At 42.8% G+C, this 26,307-nt stretch overlaps 1 protein-coding gene across 2 annotated transcripts in view; it reads left to right on the top strand.

The window, feature by feature from the left end:
• The window catches only part of TNFAIP8 (TNF alpha induced protein 8), a 222,113-nt gene that overhangs the window by 135,265 nt on the left and 60,541 nt on the right, over positions 1 to 26,307 (top strand). Inside the window, exon 1 of one of the 2 annotated variants that reach the window (XM_075341884.1) lies at positions 15,194 to 15,291. The exons of the other annotated variant lie outside the window; for it this stretch is intronic. Within the exon in view, the coding sequence (XP_075197999.1) occupies positions 15,279 to 15,291 (13 nt within the window). The 5' untranslated portion in view covers positions 15,194 to 15,278. Of the gene's footprint in view, positions 1 to 15,193; positions 15,292 to 26,307 lie in introns of those variants that run through there. 2 annotated transcript variants of the gene reach the window in all.

Here is a 26,307-nt window from a genome sequence, read left to right as displayed (position 1 = left end):
GACCCAACCAGGATCTCTTCAAAGTGCTTGTCTACCGATGTGTTGTATTTGTGGGCCAACAAAAGTCCCTTCCTTACTTCAATCTTGGCATTGGTTATTCTTGGGAACATTTGCCTCATCTCAAATAATGAAAATGTTCTTTCTCCTCAGCTTTAACAAGATTTTTCGTCAGCCTTAGTGTTATGTGAAGTGGGGGCAGAAATATCATTGTTGGGTCCACAAGTGCTTTATGTGCAACATTTTTCTGCCTGGGAGTTAAGTGGTTACAGATTGGCCACTTCCTTCTACTGTAGTGAGAGTGTTGGCATGGCTTTCTTATTCGCAAATACAACAGCAGTACTTGCGGACGGTTATGTTGTATGGCCACGCACTGTTACTTCAGATGTAGCTGAAATCGTCAAAGGACCTTGTATGGATTACGTCGGAACTGGGGTAGGGTAAATAAAGGGGTGAAAGAGGGTGGTTCTTTTTGTATTTTATTTCAAATAAAGGATTTTTTCGGTGTTTGTGTTTATTTCTTTTTACTTACAGATTAGTTATGAGGGGAGGTCTCAGACTCCTCCCACTACTAATCTAGGGCTTAGTGGCAGCTGTGAGCTGTTATTAACCCCTTATTACCTCCAATTACCACCGCATCAGAGCGATCAGGATGAGCGGGGTAAAGTTCCAGGATTGTCGCATCTAATAGATGCGACAATCCTGGGTGACTGGAGGCTGCTATTTTTAGTCTTGGGAGCCCAATAAGCATGGGCCTCAGCCTGAAATTAACAGCTCCCAGCTATCGGTTTTATCATGGCTGGGTATCAAAATTGGAGGGGGGGAGCACACAACATTTTTTAAAATAATTTACATAATTTAAAAAAAAAAGCTGCATGTTGTTTCTCTTATTTTGATATGCTGCCAAGATAAGCGCACGTCTGGGAGCTGCAGCATGTAGCCGTATGCTTTATTTGTGCTGGATGTCATAATATGGGGGGGACCCTATGCCATTTTTTTTAATTTATTTTTACAGCAGTAGACACACATGCACAGCGCCCCTGATTGGTTGCAGTCAGACCTGCTGTCACACAGGGTGGGGACGCATCTGACTGCAACCAATCAGAGACGCAGGTACTGCCGGTGGGTGGTGAAAGCAATGAATATGTATGAGGGAAAATGAAGTAGCGTTAGAGCCATGGCATAGACTCGGTAAGTATAATGCACCTGCTCCAATCTCCCGATCCCTGCTACCACCATTTTAAAGCGCCTAATTCTGGTCCCATAGATTTATATGGGCACTGGCGTCCAGCCATATATCAATTGATATATCATAGATCTATTTCTGGACCTTTTTTTTTTTTTTTTAATCGGTTCGACCCGCCTTTCCTGGGTATCTGCAAATCCGTCCATCACTAATTGTAACTACATCATGCAAATACATTTGTCCACACTAATAAAATGAATAGGACTAGTTAAAAAAATGTATGGTCAAGAAAGATTGAAACTATCGTAATGTTGAGGTATTAAAATGACAATCTGTACCTAGCTTTCACGTTAATCGGCTTTGTTCATATGTCCGTTTCCACATTCTGTTTGCTCAATTTTAGCAACAAACAAAACTGGAATAGACAAAAAACACAGTAGGGTCTTACCCCAATATGGCAACAAAGTAATGATGCAATAAAGTTCACCTTGTAATGTTGTGAGAAATCACAATCACTGTAGTACATGTATAATAAAGGCTGCTGGAGCCCCACAGGGATAAAGCAATATAGATCAGGAGAAGAATGTGTTAATGCCACGCTGCCGTAATAAATCTAGATGGCATTGTAGAAATGTGATGATTATTCAGTCTACGTATTTCAGAGATTAGTCTCCTTCGTCAAGACAGGAAATCATATTACCTGTGATTTCCTGTTCTGATGAAGGAGACTTGATTGTTTAACCCCTTCTTCTGATCTATAGGGACAGACAAATGGAATTGATGTGCAATTAGGGCTGCGCGGATCCAAACTGTAAAAGTCCGGATCTGCACGGTTTCAAAAATGCCTGGGTTCCGGATCTGGAATTCCGGGTGCACGATCTGGATCCGGCACTGGGGAAAATAATTGAGAAATAAAGAAAAACAGAAATAAAACAGCGTTTCGTACGTAACCGAGACTCTGTCAGGGTTGCACACTGCTTCCGAGTCACGCATTCACTTCCTGTACTGTGAATTGTATACACACAGCTTTCCACGTTTTCCCCACCCACCGTCCGTCCTCTTGTCTGTGATTGGTTGCAGGCAGATACGCTCCCAGCCTGTGATAGTATCTGCATGCCGTGCAGGCATTGCGGCTCAGTCATTGTCTGCACAGCCAGCGGTTGTGCTCTATGGCCGCTGACTGTGTTATGTAGCAGAGCTGAAATGGCGTGGGACCTTGTGCGGATTACGCCAGACCTGCAGAATGTTGGGGGTTAATAAAGAGGTGAAGGAGAGTGTGTGTTTTGTACTTTATTCCAAATAAAGGATTTTTCTCTGTCTGTGTTTATTTACTTTCATTTACAGGTTAGGTTGATACAGGTATCTCAGACGCCTGTGCTATCACTAACCTAGGGTTTAGTAGCAGCTGTGCGCTGCTATTAACCCCTTATTACTCCACTGCTCCAGGGCAGTCGAGAAGAGACGATATTGCACCAGGATCTAATAGATACGGCAATACCGGGCGGCTGCGGGCTGAGAATACCAGCCCCCAGCTGGCTTTATTTTGGCTGGGGATGAAAATTAGGGGGCACCGCACATCTTCTTTTTTTTTTTTTTTTATTTATTTAAATAATCATCATAATAATAATAAAAAATAAAAAAAGCCCACATCACCGGCACCACACTTCTGACAGGAACATGCATGTGTGTCTGAAACACATGCATGTTCACCATACTGACCCGCAGACACTCTTTTTCCCCGCCCACTGGCCGTCCTGCCGCCTGTGATTGGTTGCAGTCAGTTGACACGCTGCCACTCAGGGTGGGGGCCCGTCTAACTGCAACCAATTACACGTGCCGTTGGGCGGGCAAAACAATGAAAGGGAAGGGAAAAGCGTGACCCGGAAGGAGTTTGCTGCCATAACACAGCCTCGGGTGAGTACACCGCTCGTGCTCCTACCCCCCTATCCCCTCCGCAAACGTTTTTTTAGGCTATGTGCGCACGTTGCGTATTTGCATGCAGTTACGCTGCGATCTGCACCGCAGCGTAACTGCATGCGTCCTGCCTCCCCTGCATAATCTATGAAGATTATGCAGGAGACGTGCGCACGTGGTGTATTAGAGCGCAGCGCTTCGGCTGCTGCCCGTAGCGCGCGTTCTAAGAAGTGACATGTCACTTCTTCCGTGCACTCTGCATTCATCCCCCACTCTGTCTATGGGAGGGGCTGCAGTCAGAGCGCATGGAATCGGCTTTTTTTTTTTTTCTTTTCATTGCAGACTCTTTATGCAGTGATTTGAAGCGCACGTATGCTGTTCAAATCGCTGCAGAAATTTCTGCAGGAACAGAACGCCACGTGCGCACATAGCCTTAATCTCCGGATTCTGATACGAATTTTTTTTTTTCCGCCGATCCCGGGTTTTGGCGGATTCGATCAACTCTATCTGCAATGATTATCCACTTCAGTTATGAAAATTGAATAGCAGGGACTAATTCACTATTATGTGACTGAGTTCTGTTTAGTGTCTATTTTTTAGAACCGAAAAAAGTCCTGAATGCAGAACTGTTTCTTTCAGTCAAAAAAGAAAACTGAGATTAGATGGATCCTTCAGCTGCAGCAGATTATTTTGTATGTAAATTGTATTTGGCTTTGCCTAAAATGTAATACAAAAATGGAGTGTGCAAATTGACAAGGAACTTATCTTAACTGTTTAACAATAAGGGCAGTATAGTGGTGAGCGCGTTTTCTTGCTTTACTGGTTTCAAACATCCACCCTGCGTTTCTTCTAGATGATCTAGTTTATTTTATATGCCTAAAGAATATGAATATTTTAAACAATTTTATTTTTTTTTTAAATACATTTTTTGTAAACCATTAGGAGGATTTCATAAGTTACCTGGCAAACTCCAGTGACATCATCACCCAATGCCTTTTTAAAGTCAACTTGAACACCTGATTGAGTGTTAAAAGGAATCTGTCAACAGGTGTTTGCTGCTTCATCTGAGAGCAGCATGACGTAGCCAAAGAGTCCAGCGATGAACACATGGATACCCTTCCTCAAACTTCTGATGTTACTCCACAAGCTCCTCAGCACCTGCCACAGCCTAATTCTGACCCAGTGCTTTCTTGGTGAAAAATCTGTGCATTTGCATTCTACTGCCCTTTCATAGAGATTCTAAGGTTTGAAAAGGCTATGCACCATACACTCTGAACTTTTGTCCTCCAACATTTTTCTGATTGCTGAAAAAGAGGCATACTACATGTTTTTCTTTTTTTATGTGGAGATGTCTTGTCTTGGGCTGCACGATTATGGGAAAGAGACGATTTCCTGTGATTCCTTCTCCGCCATCCTTTGTCTGCTCCTGAGCCACTGATTTCATACTGTGGCTTAGGCAAAGGACTAACTTTTAGGGACGTTATGCCATCCAGTTACCGTATGTACCATTTGCTGAATTGGTGTGGTACAGTGATACTTTACTGGCGGTCTTCTACACCAGTCTATCCATTCAGATCAAAGACTAATTTGCTGTAAGGGATTTGTCATTTTCCTTTTGATGATTAAATTCTCTTGTCATATGAGTGGACGTAAATATCAAAGACCAGTCAAGGGAAGCATCTCAAGATTCTTGTGTCTACTATTCCAGGGCATCTTTAAATCTCCTCCAAGACCGACTTTAATGGAACCCAAATTATTCAGAAGTTATCAGTAGGAGAAGGAAGCTGTCAACACTGAAGGACTTTGTCTATATTGAATTGAATGTAAGTATTCTCAAATAAACTGTTCCAATGTCAAGGCCAAACGAAGATAGTTTACACCAAAGGAAGCTTGGAGTTAACCATTTCCTCCATTAAAAACAAACTCTGTGTTCATGGGTTAAGCCTTCGTTGATTCTGGAGCTGCTGAGAATTTCGACTTTTCTTTAGCCTACAGGCTGAATATTCCTTTTTTCTTTGCAGCCTCTTTTAAAGCTAGTCTCTTTTAAATGGCTTTGCAAATTCTGTTTGTCTTTTCTGAGTCTGGATTGAGAAGGTGACTCTTCAGATTATTAAACATTGAAGATCTTTTTTTATTTTACCATTTTCTTCTGCATCGGTCCTTTTTGAGACTTCCCAGGCTAAGGCTAGATATTCCTCTCATGGATTGATTGTCCAACCTGATCACTCAATGGGGATCATTTTATTTTCACAATTGGATCAAAGCTCTAACTTAGCTACCTGCTCTGAAACTCTACTCTGCCTTCATTGCCTTCTGCTTACCTGATCCTTAAGGCTATGTGCGCATGTGTGCGTATTACATGCAGTTACGCTGCGATCTGCAGCGCAGTGTAACTGCATGCGTCCTGCGTCCCCTGCACAGTCTATGGAGATTGTGCAGGAGCCGTGCGCACGTGGCATATTAGAACGCAGTGATTCGACTGCTGCCCGAATCGCTGCGTTCTAAGAAGTGTGCGGTTTGCCTCCTGTCTATAGGGAGAGGCAGCATGCAGAGCGCACGTTCTCTGCCGGCACCATGCGCTTCAGAACGGAGCTTTTCAGCTGTGCTTTGAAGTGCACCTTTTAGGTGCGGTGCAGAGTGCACACGTGCGCACATAGCCTAACAGGACTTCACAGGTGTCTTCTCTAAGCAAAGGGCCAACACACTACGTATTCACTTGACTGTGCCATTTCTTTCTAGGTACTGAATCACACAGAGGGAGAATTCATCCTCACATCTTTTGCTGAGATGGCCGCTCTCACACTGCCAGTGCCGGCTCCCTGTTCCCTGCACTCCTAGTCACTGTACACATCAGGTTAATTACCCGATGTGTACTCCGGCTACGTGTGCAGGGAGCAGGGAGCCGGCACTGGCAGCGTGAGAGCGGCGGACGCTGGTAACAAAGGTAAATATTGGGTAACCAAGGTAAGGGCTTCTTGGTTACCCGATGTTTACCGTGGTTACCAGCGTCCGCAGAAGCCGGCTCCCTACTCACTGCACATTCAATTGTTGCTCTCTCGCTTTCACACACAGCGATGTGTGCTTCACAGCGGGACAGCAACAACTAAAAAATGGTCCAGGACATTCAGCAACAACCAGCGACCTCACGGCAGAGGCCAGGTTGTTGCTGGATGTCACACACAGCGACATCACTAGCAACATCGCTGCTACATCACAAAAGTCGTGCCTCAGCAGCGATGTTGCTAGCGATGTTGCTTAGTGAGACGAGGCCTTAAGAATAATAAACTCCTCTCTAGAGACTGATCATATTACTATGACTACTGTGATGCTTATTAACTCTTTATCTGCTGACAGCATTACAAATGTCTGGACTACTGAACACTACAAATGCTGTTGCTATTTCTGGACTGTGTCATCTTCAGTTATTGTGCTTATCTGCACTTCTATCTGTATCTTCTGGTGTGTCCTACTCCACTTGTCTCCCTGCTGTTCAGGTCTTCACTGTTCAACTTGCCATCTGGCAAGTCCAGCATGTTGTACCATTGTCTTTGGTCCTTATTTTCACCCTGTCCTGCGGCTTAGTGAGTCTACTTCACCAAGTGAGCCCTAGCAAAGAAAATTGGATCTTTATAAGAGGGTAGAGTTCTCAAAAAGTTGCTCCCTTGGAGTGCTTTTACTATATATAAGACCACCAAAGCGGGGGACTTCAGTTTGCGTTAGTTCTTCATTTTGAAAAAGAGAGGGTCAGCGATAGGCAAAACTTGACACATGTAGTACTTCACAGGATATTAGGGGATAATAGCAATAATAAAGGGAATCTGTCAGCAGTTATTTGTTTTGCTGGCTGAAGACAACATGCTGTAAAGTTTAACACAAAGAATTCAGCAATGTGTCTCTTATCACAAAGTGTGATGTTGTTTCCCTGCAGTGCTTGTTTTAGCACCAGTATTTTATCATTGCTGTGACTAGCTGGTGCATGGAGACTTATCCGACATGCCCACTGCTGTGATTAGCAGCTTCTCACTGTTTATAGACTTTGTATACAAAACCTGGTGTGGGCGCGGACAGCTTTTTCAGCTCTGTTGCATGGATAAATCTAAAAACTTTGGTTGTAGCAGAACTGCGGCACCCAGTAAACTAACAGTCCTTTTTGTTTTCTGGGAGCTACCCTGCCAACAGAGCTATTTGCCAGCAGCTTTGTCCAGTCTGTCCATTGAAAACACAGAAATGTTCAGCAGGACCAATTGTGTTTGTGTATTGTGGAGTCAGAGGTGATAGCGGTCAACCGAACAAGCATCCTCTTGTGTACAACAGTTTAAAGGAGTTGTCAGGCACTAACATATTTTACATATACATAATGTCTACATTTGGTGGTTGACAAAATAGATAATGTATGGAACTGGAACAGCGTAGCTCCATACATCCTTTAGTGGCTGCTCCTGGGCACTGCTCATTTCTCATTCACTTGTGTAAAAAATGAGGGACAGTCCTTGGAAGTGGCCCATATACAATGTATGGAGCCTTGTTGTCTTTGCTCCGTACATTTGTTCACATCTGACTGATGCTGATGGTATTAGCTGGTCAGTGCCAGCTGTCATCTCCCACAGATATATTATATTGATTACTTATTCTTTTGGTACCTCATCAAAATGTTAGTTCTGGAGAGTTCATTAATTAATTTTGAGGCAAACAAGGGGAAGGGGTCGCACTGTGACCTTGTGTTCCAGCCATTGTTTTGCTCGATGATTATTTTAATTTAATTAAAAGATGAATGTGTAACATTATATCTTTAGCAGTTGTAGAATGCCTTGTAACTTATCAGCAGGCACAATCAGTAACTTTGCCTAATTGATACTGCACACATAAATGCTTGGTATCAAATGAAAGTAGAATCAAACTTTAGATGATTACCCTTGATAGTAAGTATAAAAATGACAAAACAAATGGTATTATAATTTAGGATGCGAAAGACATTGAATTTTCAGTGGATTTTAGATTTCAGTGGAGTTTGCAGTCTGATATATTTAAAGGTCTCCTAAATAAGGACCGGAAATGTTGAAATATTATGTGAACGGCCTCCTTTCATTCAAGTGAACATGTGTGCTAATGGTTGGGCCCATTTCAGACCTTCATATCTAAGATGAGAACAACCCCATCCAGCCTCCAGTCACGGTCTACAGAAACTGAATTACACGGTCTTCCATGGAAATGAATGAAAGCGATGTAAAAAAAAAAAAACGTAGGTTGTTTCTGTATTAGCACATGTAAAGGGTCCTTAAATTGCAACAGTTCTGCCAGCAAACTATGCATGAATCAATAGTACAGAATATCACAATCTTTGGAGTACATAGTATAAAAGAAATCAGCTTCCCCACTGCTGTCTCCTGAATTTGTCCTTCACTCTGGAAAAACTAGCTCAAATCCATCTTGGTTAGACAAGACAGACAGCAGGTGTAATGTGAAAGCCCATTCACAGCACAACAATGTTTTTGCTACTGAGGGTAAAACATGTGTTCTTTACTAATTTGAACATGCTGATTCCAAATATGAACTCAGAATTTGCACAGCACGTCCAGATTTTGAGTTATACTTAGAAAAGGCCATACGCCTATTCAGGCATTGTTGAAGATATTCTTACACACATTCGTTGACCTCCCCGGACCTATCCGGGCATGTCCAGACAGGTATGGGAGCTGATATCAGCACTAACCAGTTATGGCTACATGTAGGACCTATCCAGACATGTCCAGACATGTCTGGGAGCTGATATCAGCACTAACCAGTTATGGCTATATGTAGGACCTATCCAGACATGTCCAAATATATCTGGGAGCTGATGTCAGCATTAACCAGTTATGGCTATATATAGGGAGTGCTGACACCAGATTTACAGACAACTGTTGGACAGTGTTCAATAAAGTTTTCTTTTAAAGCTAGTAGTGCGATTTATCTGGATTACAATGAATAGACGTAAATGTCTTAACGACCCGGACAATTTTTGTTATGTTTGCGGGAAATTTATTACGTTTGATCAACGCAAGAATTTGATCAGAAGAGTAAGAGTTGCTTACAAGTATTATTTTGATATTTTGATTGTCAAGTAGGAGATCAGGATAAAAACTGGGCACCTCATGTGTGTTGCACTGTGTGCTACTCTGGGCTAACGCAATGGTTGAATGGGAAAAGAAAAGGATTGACATTTGCAGTGCCCATGGTTTGGCGTGAACAGAAAGATCATAGTTCGGACTGTTATTTCTGTATGACTAAAATTGCCGGATATTCAAAGAGGAATAAATCAGAAATTGTGTACCCTGACTGTGAGTCTGCTCGTAAGCCATTACCACACGATGCGGAGAATCCAGTGCCTGTTCCTCCTTCACCAGCCGCTGCTACTGAGACAGACAGTGATAGCTCAGATCCTAATAAAAAAGATGAAGGCAGCGATGATGAATTTCATGCCCAAGAAGATCAGGAATATCAGAAGAGTAAGCCACACCTACTAAACCAATCTGATTTAGATGATGTGATACGAGATCTGTCATTGTCTAAAGAGAAATCAGAACTGTTAGCCTCTAGACTTCAGGAATGGAATTTGTTACAAGAAGGCACATCAATATCACACTTTCGTTATCGACACAAAAAGTTAGCTTCATACTATGTCATGGAAAATGGTCTCTGCTTCTGTACTGATGTGAATGGGCTTATGCTAGAGTTGGGTTGTATACATTTTCCAGATCAATGGAGACTGTTCATAGACTCTAGTAAAGCAAGCTTGAAAGCTGTTCTGTTGCACAATGGCAATGAAAAGCCATCTGTCCCCATTGCACATGCGGTTGGAATGAAAGAGACCTATGCTTCTATGCAGATCATTCTGAAATTGATTAAATATTCAGAACATCAATGGAACATTTGTGCTGACCTCAAAGTTGTTGCACTAGTCCTTGGTTTGCAGTTAGGTTACACTAAGCATATGTGCTTTCTGTGCCTGTGGAACAGTCGAGATGACAACAACCATTATAAAATTAAACGGTGGCCCAATAGAGATGAACATAAGATTGGTAAGCACAATGTTCAACACGAATCACTTGTCGATCCACTTAAAGTTTATCTTCCACCTCTTCACATTAAACTAGGACTAATGAAAAATTTTGTAGTAGCAATGGATCGTCAAGGGAATGGATTTAAGTATCTGAAGGAAAAGTTTAGTGCATTGAAAACTGAGGCCAAACTCAAAGCAGGAATCTTTATTGGTCCTGAAATCCACCAACTAATCCATGATGAAATCTTCAAGAAAGAACTCACCCCACTTGAACTAACTGCATGGGATGCATTTATATTAGTAGTTCAAAACTTCCTTGGAAACGAAAGAGCAGAAAACTATGCTGAACTAATAGACAATATGCTTCAAGCATACGAAATGCATGGTGCCCGAATGTCATTGAAAATGCATTTCCTACATTCACATCTTGACTTCTTTCCTCCAAATATGGGTAATGTCAGTGACGAACATGGTGAGAGATTCCACCAGGACATTTCTACTATGGAAAAAAGATACCCAGGTCGCTTTAACCCCAACATGATGGGCGATTACTGCTGGTTTTTGCAACAGGCCACTAGGACCACTCACAAGCGCAAAAGCAAGTGCCTGAAGCACTTTTAAAAGTACTCTGCTGAGTTCAAGGCGATTTCTTAAGCTACTATAAGTGATTTTTAAGTTTTTTGGTTTATTTACCTATACTTCTTTTTCAATAAAAATGATAATACATGTTGTGAAACTGTGGGACATAACGATTCTGTATCTTTATTAATTGCTTATTTTAATTTTCACAAAAATTGGAATAACTTAATATCCTGACGTGCTACAAAAAAACTAACTTCAGATTTGGATTCAGCGCATTCGATTTAGTATAGCGCACATGGTTTTTGCCAAGTAGCAGACAAAAAGTGTTTATTTGTTGTGCTGAATTATCATCAATAGAGAGTGGAGGGTGGATGAGAAGTGGGAAGAGAGAAGAAACAGGCAGAGGGAGACACAGAACCATCAGGCTTAGCACTTTAACAAATGTTTTATCTCACATCCAACCTTGACTCATATCAAGACAACTCAGCTTTGATGTGTAATATCTTCCATGTTACTGCTGCTTGTTTTTGTGAGCTAAAAAATGGATGAAGAGCAAAAATCCTCTGTGTGCAATTTGATGTATGGAGGAGATCACAGCAAGTAGTCTTCTTCCACCAGCTCCCAATCGATTCCAAATTAGAGATCGAACATGCAGTGGGGAAAATTGTTGAAAATCCAGGATACAAGACACACAATAGTCAGAAATACCATTTGTCTTCATGTACACATAGGATTGCTTATTCTAAAAAGTTACTGGAAAGATACTAGTGATGGTTACTAGTGATGGGCGAACGTGCCCGATACATGACTGAGCATCAGCATGCTCGATGTGCTTGGTATGTGAGCATTTTGCTCGAGTCCCAGCCCTGCATGTTTCCCGCCTTTTTATCAAACAGTAAACATATGGTAATGCTGTAGCCATCTTGGCTACTCGCATTATTGTGATTGGTTGGCCATATAGTATCATCGGTTCCATATAAGACACAGACATGCCATATTGGCTGCACTCCACCAGGATATAGTGTAGGATTTAAGGAGAGATCCTGCTGGACAAGGGACAGTGTGCTACAGCTTGACAGTACCTCCTGGTACAACAGTAAGTCAGCAGTCCTTTTTAGGGCAAATTGAAAGTAATTCTAAACTCAAATAATACCACTTTTATTCTGCATTTAGTGTAGAGTGAGTTTCTGGAGAAGGGTTAGTGTAGTAAAAGCAGTGTAGGCAGAGATTCTAGCCTTACGGAATGTGCTGCTGATACCTTTTAAATTTCATTTAGTCTCTAATAATACCACTCTTAGCTGAGTACATAATTTAAAATGTGCAAGGCCTACGGTAAGGGACATGGAAGTGGGCATTCCGCTGATGATGGTGCATACAGCGGGCACAGCCATGAGCAAGCACAAACTGAGCCTGATGTGAGAGCACAGCAAGTACACTTATCATTTAGACCTAAGTTTCTTGTCGCACAATGCAGTGGTGCGCGGGACACCACTGTTGAAGTCATAACAGTGCAAGCAGGTTGTGGGCTGGATGGTAGATAATGCTTCCAGTCTGTTTTCCCACACCACCCTGTCTTTCACACTGTCCAGTAGATGGGGATAGCATGACAATTCTGGCTGGGGGGTGCACAAGTAGTTTAGAAATCCATATGTCATATCAAGTAATACTTGGCACTGAACTGGTGATTTTGTTCAATTTATTTTAAATATCAAGAAATTAAACAGGCACAAATGTTTTGGTCAAGGGGAGTTTCATCAGTGTGCAGACATGTTTAAATATCACTAGCATCAGGATGACTGAACGCTGTGTGCAGAACACGGCGTCCACTGCTGGTGGAAGGCATTCCTCCCACCATGCTGAGTCTAAGGAGACAAGTAACCCCACACTTGGACACTGAGGAGTTCTTTACCTTTCCATTCATGGCTTTGTCTGACCTTTTAACGTGTACGCTTCAAGAGGCACATGACTAGATTGTGTGCATTGATGGCCAAATATTTGAGCAGCCATGGTCAGAAGAAGGCGAAGGTAGTGAACAGCCATTACTGACTCAAAAGTTGTATGATGATGAGACAGTTGCTGGGAAGTCAGATAAAATCTAGAAGTCAGGAGAAGTAACAGAGAGTGGAAGTGGAAGACGAGGTGGTAGACAATGAAGTCACTGACCCAACGTGGTGAGGTGGCATACAGAACGATGACAGCAGCTCAGACGAGGAGAGATCTGCAGCACTGAAGTAGGCAACAAGAGGCAATGGGGGTTACTAGAGGAAGAAGGAGGACAACTGTTTCCCAGAGCAACCTCACGTGGCAAAATCCCAGGACAAGGGTTAGGTGTTCCCAGGTCTGGCACTTTTTTTACAGAAAGTGCTGAAGATGTGAATGATCATTTGCAACCTGCACTGTACCAAGCTCTGTAGCATTCTCAGGCACATGTCATCAAAACAAATGACTAGGTGGGTCAAACTCCTGGGTTCACAATCATTCTCTGCTGGTGGCCCTGCTGCCTCTTCCCCTATGCTACGTGCTGGTTAATCCCATGTCCAGGACACAGGCGTGGATGCATCTCACCCTGATACTAGCTTTGCACATTCGCAAACACCATCAGGAACCATGTCCACTTCCTTGTCCCAGCGTAGCGTCCAGCTGTCTTTTCACTAGGCCTTGGAGCGCAAGCATTAATATGCTGCCACCCACGGGCCAAAACAATAAAAGGCCTTATTTCTACATCATTTTGCCTGAAAGTATTGACATTTAGGCTTGAGGACACTGTTGATTTCCGCAACCTGATGGCGGCGGCCATTCCTTGGAACCTTATTCCCAGCCCTCACTATTTCTTATGGTGTGGTGTCTCCGCCTTATATAACCACGTGTCCCATAATATCACCTGTGCCTCATAGTCATTTTGGGTAGGCCTCACACTGACTACAGATCCTTACCAGTTTACCTATTAATACCACTGTTAGTTACCTCCGTAATTTAATATGCATTGAGCTGCGGTAAGGGACAGGGAAATGGACCTACTGCTGATGACGTATGCACAGGTAAAGATAGTCAGGCAGGGGAAACTGTGCCTGATGCATGAGCACAACAAAAACGCATACTACATATCTTACATTCTGGTCCGTGTTAGCCTATTTTATGAGGAGGACTATGTGGGGCCTCATTATTCTGTATGGAGGGCTATTTGGGGCCCATTATTCTGTTTGGAGGGTCACGTGGGGCCCATTATTCTGTATGGAAGGTTATGTGGGGTCTGCGACTAGGTTGTCTCACGACTTTAGTTTAACATCCTGCCCTATACTGTATCATTTATACTGTAATCATAGTCGACTGAAAATACAGGGGGCTGTAGGCCAGTTATTAGGGCTATGTTCAGACATTGTATTTTTGGAGCAGGCAGTTAAATTTGTCTTGGGAACATGTCATTATACAGGAAAAAATACTTCCTAACAGTTTGTCCATTAAAATATATTAATTCTTTAACAACATTGTTCCTAGTAGCGACCTGGGAGTCTGAGATGTGTCCAGGAATCTTCCTCATCATGTTCCCATTCCATTTCAGCTATGTTTCTATCCATTTCAGTGATTTCCAGGCCTCCCTGGGGTTTGACATAAAGATGCTCGAGTTTCCTATTGACTTCCATTATACTCATTACTCGAGACGAGCACCCGAGCATTAGAAATTGCTCGGTTCAAGTAACGAGCACCGTGCAGCATTTTAGTGCTCGCCCAGCACTAATTGTTACCCCTAAAGGGCCATTTTAGTTTGCTAGAACATCTACCAGTAACTGTTGCTAATCAACAATATAGCATGTTGATTGGTATTCATAAGTGTACGTGCCCACTATCCAGGTTCCCAGCGTTTTTAATGCAGCATGTTAGTGGATGGGATTTCTAGGAAATATGTACACTGATTGTTTTTCCCACAGCGAAACCGACCTGTCGTGCGGCTTTCCGAGCCGCAGCATGCCAATTTTTTGCTGCAGAGACGCGAGTGTTCTCTGCAGGGAGAACACGAGAGACCGCAACTGACCGAGCCCTGATAGTGGGCACCAGCAGCTGGGGGTCACCTGCGAAGCAGACTCGTGACCACGCAGATCATCACCAGCCACGTCTAGGATGCAGTGGGTCCTGATCGTGTATCCATATTCATTTACAGTTAATCATCTGCATTTTAAAGTTGTATGGGAACGATTTTAATAGCTCAAAGTTTCACAGATATCTTGATTTGACCTATGTGACATAGAGAAGTGATGCATGTATTATAAAGTTCTTATAGTGGATGGGAAGTTTGGACTTCAGTCACGTTTACAAGGGTTTTTTGGCGCAGAATGAAATATAACACCCATAATAACAAGCAGAGTCTTTCTATTATTTGTTTAGCAAACACTGTGCTTGTCCGGGTGGTGTGTACTGGCTTCTTATAACTGGTGTGATCAAGTATTTTTTTTCTTTTGGAAAGCAATGAGTAATTGGGAAAGTGAAGATCACAAAGCTGAGGAGTGCTAACGACACCTCTCTGAAGTAGACCACCTTCTAAAGCCCAGCACACCACCGAGCGAAATGCTCAAGTCATGTAAGTACAATGTGTACATTACTTCTCAATGGCTTTGTAAGATGTAAAAATATTATTTATATGCTACGATCTACAGCTAATGAGAATGTATGTATGGTACAACAAATGGCACAGGAATTTATCATGCATTAGCCATATGGTTTGTAAATTGTTCAGGGATTAAAGGACTAAATTTGGAACAATATTCTCAAGTGACGTGCGAGTCCCTTCTTACTATTGACTTATCCCTGTTTAGGAAATTGTAATGTTTGTAAGGTTACTTATTTACAGTGCTATATGTGTGGTTATGTGTGTATATATGTATATGTGTATATGTATGTGTACATGTACACACACACATACGAAGTTACTCACCTGTCAGTTCACCTCTTTATTGTAATTACTGGCTTTATGTACTTTTGGAAGATCTAAGTTGAGGAAGTTTTTTGGTTCTGAAAGAGCCTAGTTGCAGACAGTATTCAATTGCCTATTGGTTTGAAACCTGTGGCTCTCTAGCTTTCTAAACTAGAACACCCAGCATGTATTAACTCAAGGGTCCCCAACCTGTGGCTCGTTTGCCCATAAAATGTGATTCGCAACTGCCAGCCTGGTGTAGTAGCACCAGGTCTAGTAACCAGCTATGAACAGAAGCTCTCCAGATAGTGACTTAGAAGTAGCTACACCTAGAAGAGCAGATCTGGTTGCACTTGTACTGGCAATGATTACAGGGGGGGGAGGAGGGGGAAAGGTGGGAGAAATAAATCTTGTAAGTTGGAGAAGAGATGATACTGTCAGACAAAGGGGTGCTTACAGCTGGATTAAATACAGTGGTGAGAGTGCCTGATACAGAAAAAACAAATTGGGGTAAAGTGAGAACCATTGGATGTAAGTACAGGGTGGGCCATAAGTATGGAGACACCCTTGGTGGGCCATAAGTATGGATACACCCAGATAAAATGGAAGTGGTTGCTGATATCACCTTACCGTTTGTGACATATTAGTACATGGCCGGCATGGCTGGGTGACACCCATGGCGGCCATCTGCAAAGCCACCATTTTGAATTCAATTTTACTTTTTTTTTTATCATGGTGTATCCATACTTACGGCACACACTGTATACTGCATACAACAGAAAAGGTCACAATTTCTCAGTGTGCTTTCTGTATACAAGCTTTAGCTCTTAACACTAGGTAATAGTGGATTATGCTTGCCACAACTGTGGGGGATGTAGTGGCTCTAGATGTGGCTCGTGACCATCTCACAGAGTTTAATGTGGCGCTCAAGGTAAGAAAAGTTGGGGACTACTGCCTTATTTAACCACTTTCAGCCACTTGATGATACTGAAAAGGAACCTTTTTAATTACCTTCTGCAGTAATAGTAATATTAAAGTGAACAAATGTGTACAGTGTATCACAAGTGAGTACACCCCTCACGTTTTTGTTTGTTTTATTATATCTTTTTATGAGACAACACTGATGATATGACACTTTGATACAATGTAAAATAGTCCGTGTCCAGTTTGTATAACCGTATAAATTTGGTATACTCTCTAAATAACTCAAAACACAGCCGTTAAAGGTAAAGTGTTGCGTTTTTTATTTTTGTATTAATAATAGTGATTATGGAATCAAGTATTTTTAATCCAAAATTAAACTTACTTTCTATTTAGCTTTTATTTAATTCTAGTTTTACTGAAGCACTGGACGCTTACACACCGTATTTATGGCAGCGCCCTGGGAATTGGATCTCATAGTCACGATCCGACCCCTAGACTTAACTTGGAGAGCTCCCTGCTGTGACCCGGACACGCCCCTGGGCTGTCCAGATCACAGCAGAGGGAGGAGATCGGCGCCATCTTTGTGGAACCCACATCGTATGCTGTGTGCTGCATTTTCCCCATCACCCGGGATGTGTGAGTATCGGCGTCGGGCCACCGCTACCATCTCGACCCCCCACGCTTTCCCTGAACTCCCCCTGTCGCCGCTACCCTCTCCCCCAACTCACCTCGTTGCTACCCATACCCCCTGCTCTCCCCGCTGCCCATACTCCCCACACTTCCCCCTCCACTGCTCCACCCGCTCTCATGTGCTCACCTCAGGCCTCTGCATGCGGCAGAGCATTGCAGGCAGGCGGGCGTGCGTTCGATAGAGCATTTCGGTCAGGCGTTCATGGGTCAGAGCATTGCGGGCGGGCGTGCATGCGGCAGAGCATTGCGGGCAGGTGTGCATACAGCAGAGCATTGCGGGTAGTCGTGCATGCAGCAGAGCATTGCTGGTGTGTGTGTGGTAGAGTATTGCTGATTGCTGCTACGGGGCGTGCAGAGCGCTATGTGGGGAGCACTATGCAGCTGCCCTTGGTGATACTTTAGACAATAGGATCACTTTCCGATCACCATCAAAAATAGTTCCGCGCTGTGATGCTAAACTTCATCTTCGCTTATCTTTTTGGAAACGCCCAGATTGGGAGGGGGAGGAGTGACATCACACACAGGAGAGCAGCTTACACCCACTTTTACTGCAGTTATAATGTGAGCTACAGTACTTCTACATTAGGATTTCAGCAGCTGCTCCCCCTAGTGTTTAAGAGTGGAAAATATCAAACTTTTTATTTATTTATGTATTTATTTATTTATTTATATTTTGCTCAATTAAAAACAAATAATATTTAAACAAAACATTAATACTTTACATTTTTATTTTTTCAGTTATTTAATTTTTTTTTTTTTGGATGACACCTTCCCTTTAATGTCTAAATCACTGGCAACAAAAGTGAGTACGCCCCTAAATAAAAATGTTCAAATTGTGCCCAAAGTGTCAATATTTTGTGTGGCCACCATTATTTTCATGCACTGCCTTAACTTTCTTGGGCATGGAGTTCACTAGAGCTTCAAAGGAGCCACTGAAATCCTCTTCCTTCCTCCATGACGACATCACAGAGCTGGTGGATGTTAAAGACCTTGCGCTCCTCCACCTTTTGTTTGAGGATGCTGTACAGATGCTCAATAGGGTTTAGGTCTGGAGACATGCTTGGTCAGTTCAGCACCTTTACAGTTAATTTCTTTAGCAAGCAATATTGGAATATTTTCCTTTTTTCTCAGTTTTTGAAGAGAGGGGATCATGCTCTGCTTCAGTATATCACAGTACATGTTAGCATTCATGGTTCCCTCAATGAACTGTAGCTCCTCACAGCCGCCAGCACTCATGCAGCCCCAAACCATGACACTCCCACCACCATACTTGACTGTAGGCAAGACACACTTGTCTTTGTACTCCCCACGTGGTTGCCACAACAAATGCTTGACACCATCTGAACCAAATAAGTTTATGTTGGTCTCATCAGACCACAGGATATTGTTCCAGAAATCCATGTACTTAGTTTGCTTGTCTTCAGCAATCTGTTGGCGAGCTTTATGTGATTATCTTTAGAAGAGGTTTCCTTCCAGCATGCAAACAGATTTCATACAGTGTGTGGCATATGGTCTGAGCGCTGACAGGCTGACTCCCTAACCCTTTTTACCTCTACAGCAATCCTGGTAACACTCCTATATCTATTTTGAAAAGACAGTCTCTGGATATGATGCTAAGTACATGCACTCAGCTTCTTTGGTCAACCATGGCAAGGCCTGTTCTGAGTGAAACCTGGCTTGTTAAACCACTGTATGGTCTTGGCCACCGTGCTGCAGCTCAGTTTCAGGGTGGTAGCAATTTTCTTATAGCCTTGGCCATCTTTACGTAGCTCAACAATTCTTTTTTTCAGACCCGCAGTGCCATGTTGAACTTCCAGTGACCAGTATGAGAGACTGTGTGAGTGATAACACCAAATTTACCACACCTGCTCCCCATTCACACCTGAGACTTTGTAACACTTAATCACATTAGATCGGGGAGGAAAAATGGATAATTGGGCACAATTTGGACATTTTCAGTTAGGAGTATGCTCACTTTTGTTGCCAGCGGTTTATTCATTAATAGCTGTGTGTTGAGTTATTTAGACGGCACACCAAATACATTGTTATATAAGCTGTAGACTAACTACTTTACATTGTATCAGAATGTCATATCTTCAGAGTTGTCTCATTAAAAGATATAGTAAGTACTGTAGTTTATAGTAAAGTAGCTATAGAGCTATTTAATGGAGTTGTCAACAACTAGGACAACACATTTTCACTCACCATATTTCTCCATGTAAAAAATAACAGTCTGTACTCTCCTCTGGTGTCAGCATGATTCCAATGGCGCCGGGGCTCACATGGCTTAAGTCACATGAGAACTGCAGCTAGTTAGTGGCTGCTAATGTGCTGCTTCACCCTGACTCCCTCTTGATGTATCTGACATCATGATGCGCATCGATGCGTTCCACCACAGGTCCTCCATGTGTTATATCGCAGGTCCTCGCTCTCCACTGCACTGCGTCCCAGGTTCCCCTGCTGGCCAGAAGCAATCGGTACCAGTGTGTGTGTGTGTGTGTGTGTGTGTGTGTGTGTGTGTGTGTGTGTGTGATTTGATGTATGTGGTTGTGCGTCCCATTGCAGGTCCTCCCGTTCGGCATCTAGTTTGTATGATTGTGGGGTCTTCTTTCTTCTCTCTTTTGGGAGTGTCTTCTTTCTATAATAAAGTGTCCTGCAGTATTCTTTAACTATTTTAGCTACATAGACACTTCATTATTGAACCGCGACTAGGGTTTATTTTTGGGGTAGGGCTCATGTTTAAGCCTTACTCTGAAAATGCTGAAAATTCCTCCTAGGGCTTATTTTCGGGATAGGGCTTATTTTTTTTGAAAAACTGGGTATAGTACAATTTGCTTCCAGTTACTTGGAAAGTACTAGGTGAGCAAATGCATATTAAAGCCTTAATGAGTGCATTTTTATCGAGTAATACTAATAAATGGATATAATTTACACTGCAAATCTTTAAAGGGTTATTTCCATCTCTGCATTTCTCAGCAGAGGTGGGAATAACGGCTTCTATACCTCAATAATCTGATGCAGAGGTTAAAGCTGGTGTCACACTAAGCGACAGCGACAACGACGTCGCTGTTACGTCACCATTTTCGGTGACGTAACAGCGACCTTGTAAGTCGCTGTTATGATCGCTGCTTAGCTGTCAAACAGCAGAAGCAGCGATCATAACGTCGCTGTGCTACATGTGCAGAGAGCAGGGAGCCGCGCTTAGCGCTGGCTCCTTGCTCTCCTAGGTACAGTACACATCGGGTTAATTAACCCGATGTGTGCTGCAGCTACATGTCACAGTGCAGAGAGCAGGGAGCCGCGCGCACTGCTTAGCGCTGGCTCCTTGCTCTCTTTGCTACAGTATGCATCGGGTTAATTACCCGATGCGTACTGCAGCCACATGTCACAGTGCAGGAGCCGGCACTGGCAGCAAGGGCGGAGGCTGGTAACCAGCGTAAACATCGGGTAACCAGGGAAAGGTCTTCCCTTGGTTACCCGATGTTTACGCTGGTTACAGCTTACCGCAGCTGCCAGTGCCGGCTCCTGATCGCTTCATTTCGTCGCTCTCTCGCTGTCACACACAGCGATGTGTGTGTCACAGCGGGAGAGTGACGACCAAAAAATGAAGCTGGACATTCAGCAACGACCGGCGACCTCACAGCAGGGGCCAGGTCGTTGCTGGATGTCACAAACAGCGACGGGACGTCGCTGCAACGTCACAGAAAATGGTGACGTAGCAGCGACGTCGTTGTCGTCGTCGTCGTTATGTGTGACACCAGCTTTAGGAAACAGTCAAACTCAACTTCTCTACACTATTAATGTAATTCCCTTAGAAATGAAAGGGCTTTAGAGAAACAGCATAGTTCGCTGTGCTACAAGGTTTGCATAACCCCCCATTAATTTACGTAGGAGTTACGCATACCACATAGCACAGCTGCACTCCGCTCTATTTCTAGTGGCCGTAACCTGGAAACTGTTTAATGCCATTTGTTAATGAAAGGCAGAGATGGGAATAACTTTTTATCTTGTATCAAGAACTATCTAAATGTTAACATAGCCCCTTATAACACTGAATAACATATAGTGTGTCAGTAACAGACTATCTTTAAAGGAAACCTGTCACCAGGATTTTCCCTTATAACCTACAGCCAGCACCAGTGGGCTCTTATATACAGTATTCTAGAATGCTCTATATAAGTTCCCAGGCCGCTGTGTACAACATAAAAAGACCTTTATTATATTCACTTGCAGGGTGGTCGGGTGCAATGGACGTCCCTGGTCTGGCACCTCCTCTAGCCTTTTCAGTCACCGTCTCTTTCCCTTCTCTCTGTGGATGATGCATCCTATGTCATCAACGCAGAGGCCTTCATTGCGCTCCTGCGCAAGCATACTTTGATCTCTCCAGTAGTGTAGTGTACCTGTGCAGGTGGTCTTTGGCCTTTTTCTGCACCTGCACATTACAGTACTTTGCTCTACCCTCAGCAGGGCAGATGAAAGTGTGCGTGTGCAGGAGGGCAGTGGAGGCCTCTGTGTGGATGACGCAGGACTCGTCATCCACACAGATCTATGAAGGAGGACGGCAATGAAAGGAAGAGAGGAAGTGCTGGACCAGAGACCTGTGACGCGACGCCCATTGGTCCTGACCACCCCGCAGGTGAGTATGATAAAGGTTTTTTTTTTTTACATTATACAGAGTTGCCTGGGCACTTGTATACAGTATTTTAAAATGCTATATATATATATGAGCTTACTGGTGGTGGCCGCAGTTTATAAAGAAAAATCCTGGTAACATGTTCCCTTTAATATTTTCAAAATGACTAATGAAGTAAGGCTGCTTAAATTGTGTAATATTTTATGACTACTATCCCAGTACATTAACAGTGTGTACTGAAACAGCAGCTATTGATATAGAAAGGATGCAATGATGTCAAGTAAATCATGAAAATATAATTTATTCAATAGTCTGTTTTGATTGGTTGGTTTGTTGGCTAAAGAGTGCAGTATACAAAGGAAGTCAGGAAGTCACCTAATGCAAATCTGATATGAAAGATTTGAAAGTGATTATCCAAAATAATTTAAAAACAGCAATACATATTAACCCCTTAACACCCCATGATGGATATACAGTGCCTACAAGTAGTATTCAACTCCCTGCAGATTTAGCAGGTTTACACATTCGGAATTAACTTGGCATTGTGACATTTGGACTGTAGATCAGCCTGGAAGTGTGAAATGCACTGCAGCAAAAAAGAATGTTATTTCTTTTTTAATTTTTTTTTTTTTTAAATTGTGAAAAGTTTATTCAGAGGGTCATTTATTATTCAATCCCTCAAACCACCAGAATTCTTTTTGGTTCCCCTAAAGTATTAAGAAGTATTTCAGGCACAAAGAACAATGAGCTTCACATGTTTGGATTAATTATCTCTTTTTCCAGCCTTTTCTGACTAATTAAGACCCTCCCCAAACTTGTGAACAGCACTCATACTTGGTCAACATGGGAAAGACAAAGGTGCATCCCAAGGCCATCAGAGACAAGATCGTGGAGGGTCACAAGGCTGGCAAGGGGTACAAAACCCTTTCCAAGGAGTTGGGCCTACCTGTCTCCACTGTTGGGAGCATGATCCGGAAGTGGAAGGCTTATGGAACTACTGTTAGCCTTCCACGGCCTGGACAGCCTTTGAAAGTTTCCACCCGTGCCGAGGCCAGGCTTGTCCGAAGAGTCAAGGCTAACCCAAGGACAACAGGGAAGGAGCTCCGGGAAGATCTCATGGCAGTGGGGACATTGGTTTCAGTCAATACCATAAGTAACGTACTCCACCGCAATGGTCTCCGTTCCAGACGAGCCCGTAAGGTACCTTTACTTTCAAAGCGTCATGTCAAGGCTCGTCTACAGTTTGGTCATGATCACTTGGAGGACTCTGAGACAGACTGGTTCAAGGTTCTCTGGTCTGATGAGACCAAGATCGAGATCTTTGGTGCCAACCACACACGTGACGTTTGGAGACTGGATGGCACTGCATACGACCCCAAGAATACCATCCCTACAGTCAAGCATGGTGGTGGCAGCATCATGCTGTGGGGCTGTTTCTCAGCCAAGGGGCCTGGCCATCTGGTCCGCATCCATGGGAAGATGGATAGCACAGCCTACCTGGAGATTTTGGCCAAGAACCTCCGCTCCTCCATCAAGGATCTTAAGATGGATCGTCATTTCATCTTCCAACAAGACAACGACCCAAAGCACACAGCCAAGAAAACCAAGGCCTGGTTCAAGAGGGAAAAAATCAAGGTGTTGCAGTGGCCTAGTCAGTCTCCTGACCTTAACGCAATTGAAAACTTGTGGAAGGAGCTCAAGATTAAAGTCCACATGAGACACCCAAAGAACCTAGATAACTTGGAGAAGATCTGCATGGAGGAGTGGGCCAAGATGACTCCAGAGACCTGTGCCGGCCTGATCAGGTCTTATAAAAGACGATTATTAGCTGTAATTGCAAACAAGAGTTATTCCACAAAATATTAAACCTAGGGGTTGAATAATAATTAACCCACACTTTTATGTTGAAAATTTATTAAAATTTAACTGAGCAACATAACTTGTTGGTTTGTAAGATTTATGCATCTGTTAATAAATCCTGCTCTTGTTTGAAGTTTGCAGGCTCTAACTTATTTGCATCTTATCAAACCTGCTAAATCTGCAGGGGGTTGAATACTACTTGTAGGCACTGGTTGCATTATGGTGTGTGTTAGGGACTTTGTATCAAGCCTTTGAGAGGCCTAGGTGAGAGAAAATGGTCAATGTGACATAATTCTAAAAACTGCACCCCTAAAATGGCTCAAAACCACATAAGTTTATTAATTCTTCAGGTGCTTCCAAAGAACTAAAATAATGTGAAAGGAAAAAATTCAAACTTTACTTTTCCCACAAAAATGTTAGTTTAGTTACAAGATTAGCATTTTCACAACGGTAACAGGAGAAGATGCACCATACAATTTATTGTGCAATTTCTCCTGACTACACTGATACCCCATATGGGGTGGAAAACTACTGTTTGGGCATAGGACAGGGCTTGAAAGAGAGAGAGCAACATTTGACTTATGGAACGCAAAATTGGCAGGTGTCATTAGGATATGCCATGGCGTATTTGGAGAACTCCAGATGTGTCTAAACAGTGGCAACCCACCACTAGTGACCCAGTTTTGGAAACTACACCCTCCAAGGAATTTATCTAGGGGTATGTTGAGCATATTGCACCCCTAGGTGCTTCATAGAATTTATAATATTGCGTCTTGAAAATTAAGGCCTTGTCTGCACGATGCATTTTTTATGCAGATTTGGTGCAGATTGTGGCTCAAATCTGCATGTCTATCTTCATGCCAACTAGGCCAGCAAAGTCAATGAGAATTCTGAAGTGCTGTGCGCACGTTGTTTATATTTTTTCGTGCAGATTGTGCTGAAAATAATCTGCATTATGTCATTTGTTGGGGCGTTTTCTCCTGCTTTTTTATTTTTTTAATAACCCTTCCTCCCATTGACTTTATTAAAAAAAAATGCACCAAAAAAAGTGTTTTTTGGAGCGTCTTTCTGCCAGAAGATGCAGATTTCATGCGGAAAGTTTCTGTACCAATTTTTTTCAACGAAATTGATGCTAAAGACCCACATTTTTAATTTTCACAAGAATAACAGGAAAAATTGCATAACAAATTTTGTGGTCCATTTTCTCCCGAGTAAGGCAATACCACGTATGTGGTCGGAAACTAATTTTCAGGCTCAGTACAAAGCTCAGAAAGGAAGCAGCTCCACATCAGAGTGCAGATTTGGCTGGAATGGTTTGCAGGTGCCATGTTACACTGGAAGAGCATCTGAGGTGTCAGAACAGCAGGATCCTCCCATACATGGCCCCATTTTACAAACTACACCATCATCTAATGGTGCAGTGAGCATATTGACACCACATACATTTCACAATGTTTTAACTTTTTGTGATGAAGAAAAAATAATTACAGGTTTACCATTAAAATGTTGTTTTAGCCACAGATTTTACATTTTCACAAGGGAGAAATAGGTAAAAATGACCCCATAATTGTTACCCAACTTCTCGTGAACGTGACAATTTTGGAGTGCAGAATTTCCCACATCAGTTTGTGGACTCCATATACAGAGCGCCAAAGTGCCAGAAGAGCAGAAACCCTCCTCAAGTAACCCCAATTTAGAAATGTCACCCCTCTGGGAATTCATCTATGGGTGTAGTGATGATTTTGACTCCATAGTTGTTTTACTGAAACAAGCAGCAATGGAAGTTGCGGCGTGAAATTGGAAATCTGCCATTGTAGTGCCCGTACATTATGCTTGTGCTTCTGGAGACCTTCACCCCACAAATTAAGTGTTTCATCTCACTACAGTAATGCTAAAGGTGGACGCTAACTGCAGTTTATGCACACTGTGGAAAGGGAGGGGGGCCATCTGGATTTTGGAGCTCAGATTTCTCTGGGTTCTTTTTGTTGAGGGTTGGAGGGAGCATGTTGGATCAGTTCCCATTGCTCTTGTGCTCCATTCTGAGCACTTACATGTGCAACGTAATGTAATTTGCAGGTGCAGGAAAAGGTCAAAGACCGCCTGCGCATGTGCACTACAATACGTTGATCTAACCTCAGCAGGGTGGAGAGAAGTGTGCAGGAGTGCAGTGGATGGCACTGTGTGAATAAGATGTGTCTCCCACATGGAGCTTGGAAGGAGGCGCCATATCGAGACCAGCGATGCCCAACAGACTGGGCCGCTGCCCCGCGGGTGAGTAAGTGACAGGTTCCCTTTAAGACTGGCGATTTTCTTACAGAATCTATTTCATTTTATCCTCTGCTTTATCACTTCCCTAAATAATCACAATTCTAATTACATGACTCACGTCTTACAATCATGCAGGGCGCAGACTTGTAATAAAGCAACAATATAGAATACATTATTTTTTCTTGATATATAATATTTTTTAGTTTACCCCCACTATGCAAATTAGTATATGAAAGAGTTAAGGGGTGCAATCCATTTACTAATTAAAAGTAAAGAATATTAAGGCTGCTTCACACTCGACAACATCG

The sequence above is a fragment of the Anomaloglossus baeobatrachus genome, chromosome 1 (assembly GCF_048569485.1).
Source record: "Anomaloglossus baeobatrachus isolate aAnoBae1 chromosome 1, aAnoBae1.hap1, whole genome shotgun sequence".
Taxonomy (NCBI): domain Eukaryota; kingdom Metazoa; phylum Chordata; class Amphibia; order Anura; family Aromobatidae; genus Anomaloglossus; species Anomaloglossus baeobatrachus.
Note: the sequence above shows the minus strand (reverse complement) of the source record. Positions and strands in the feature narration are given on the sequence as shown.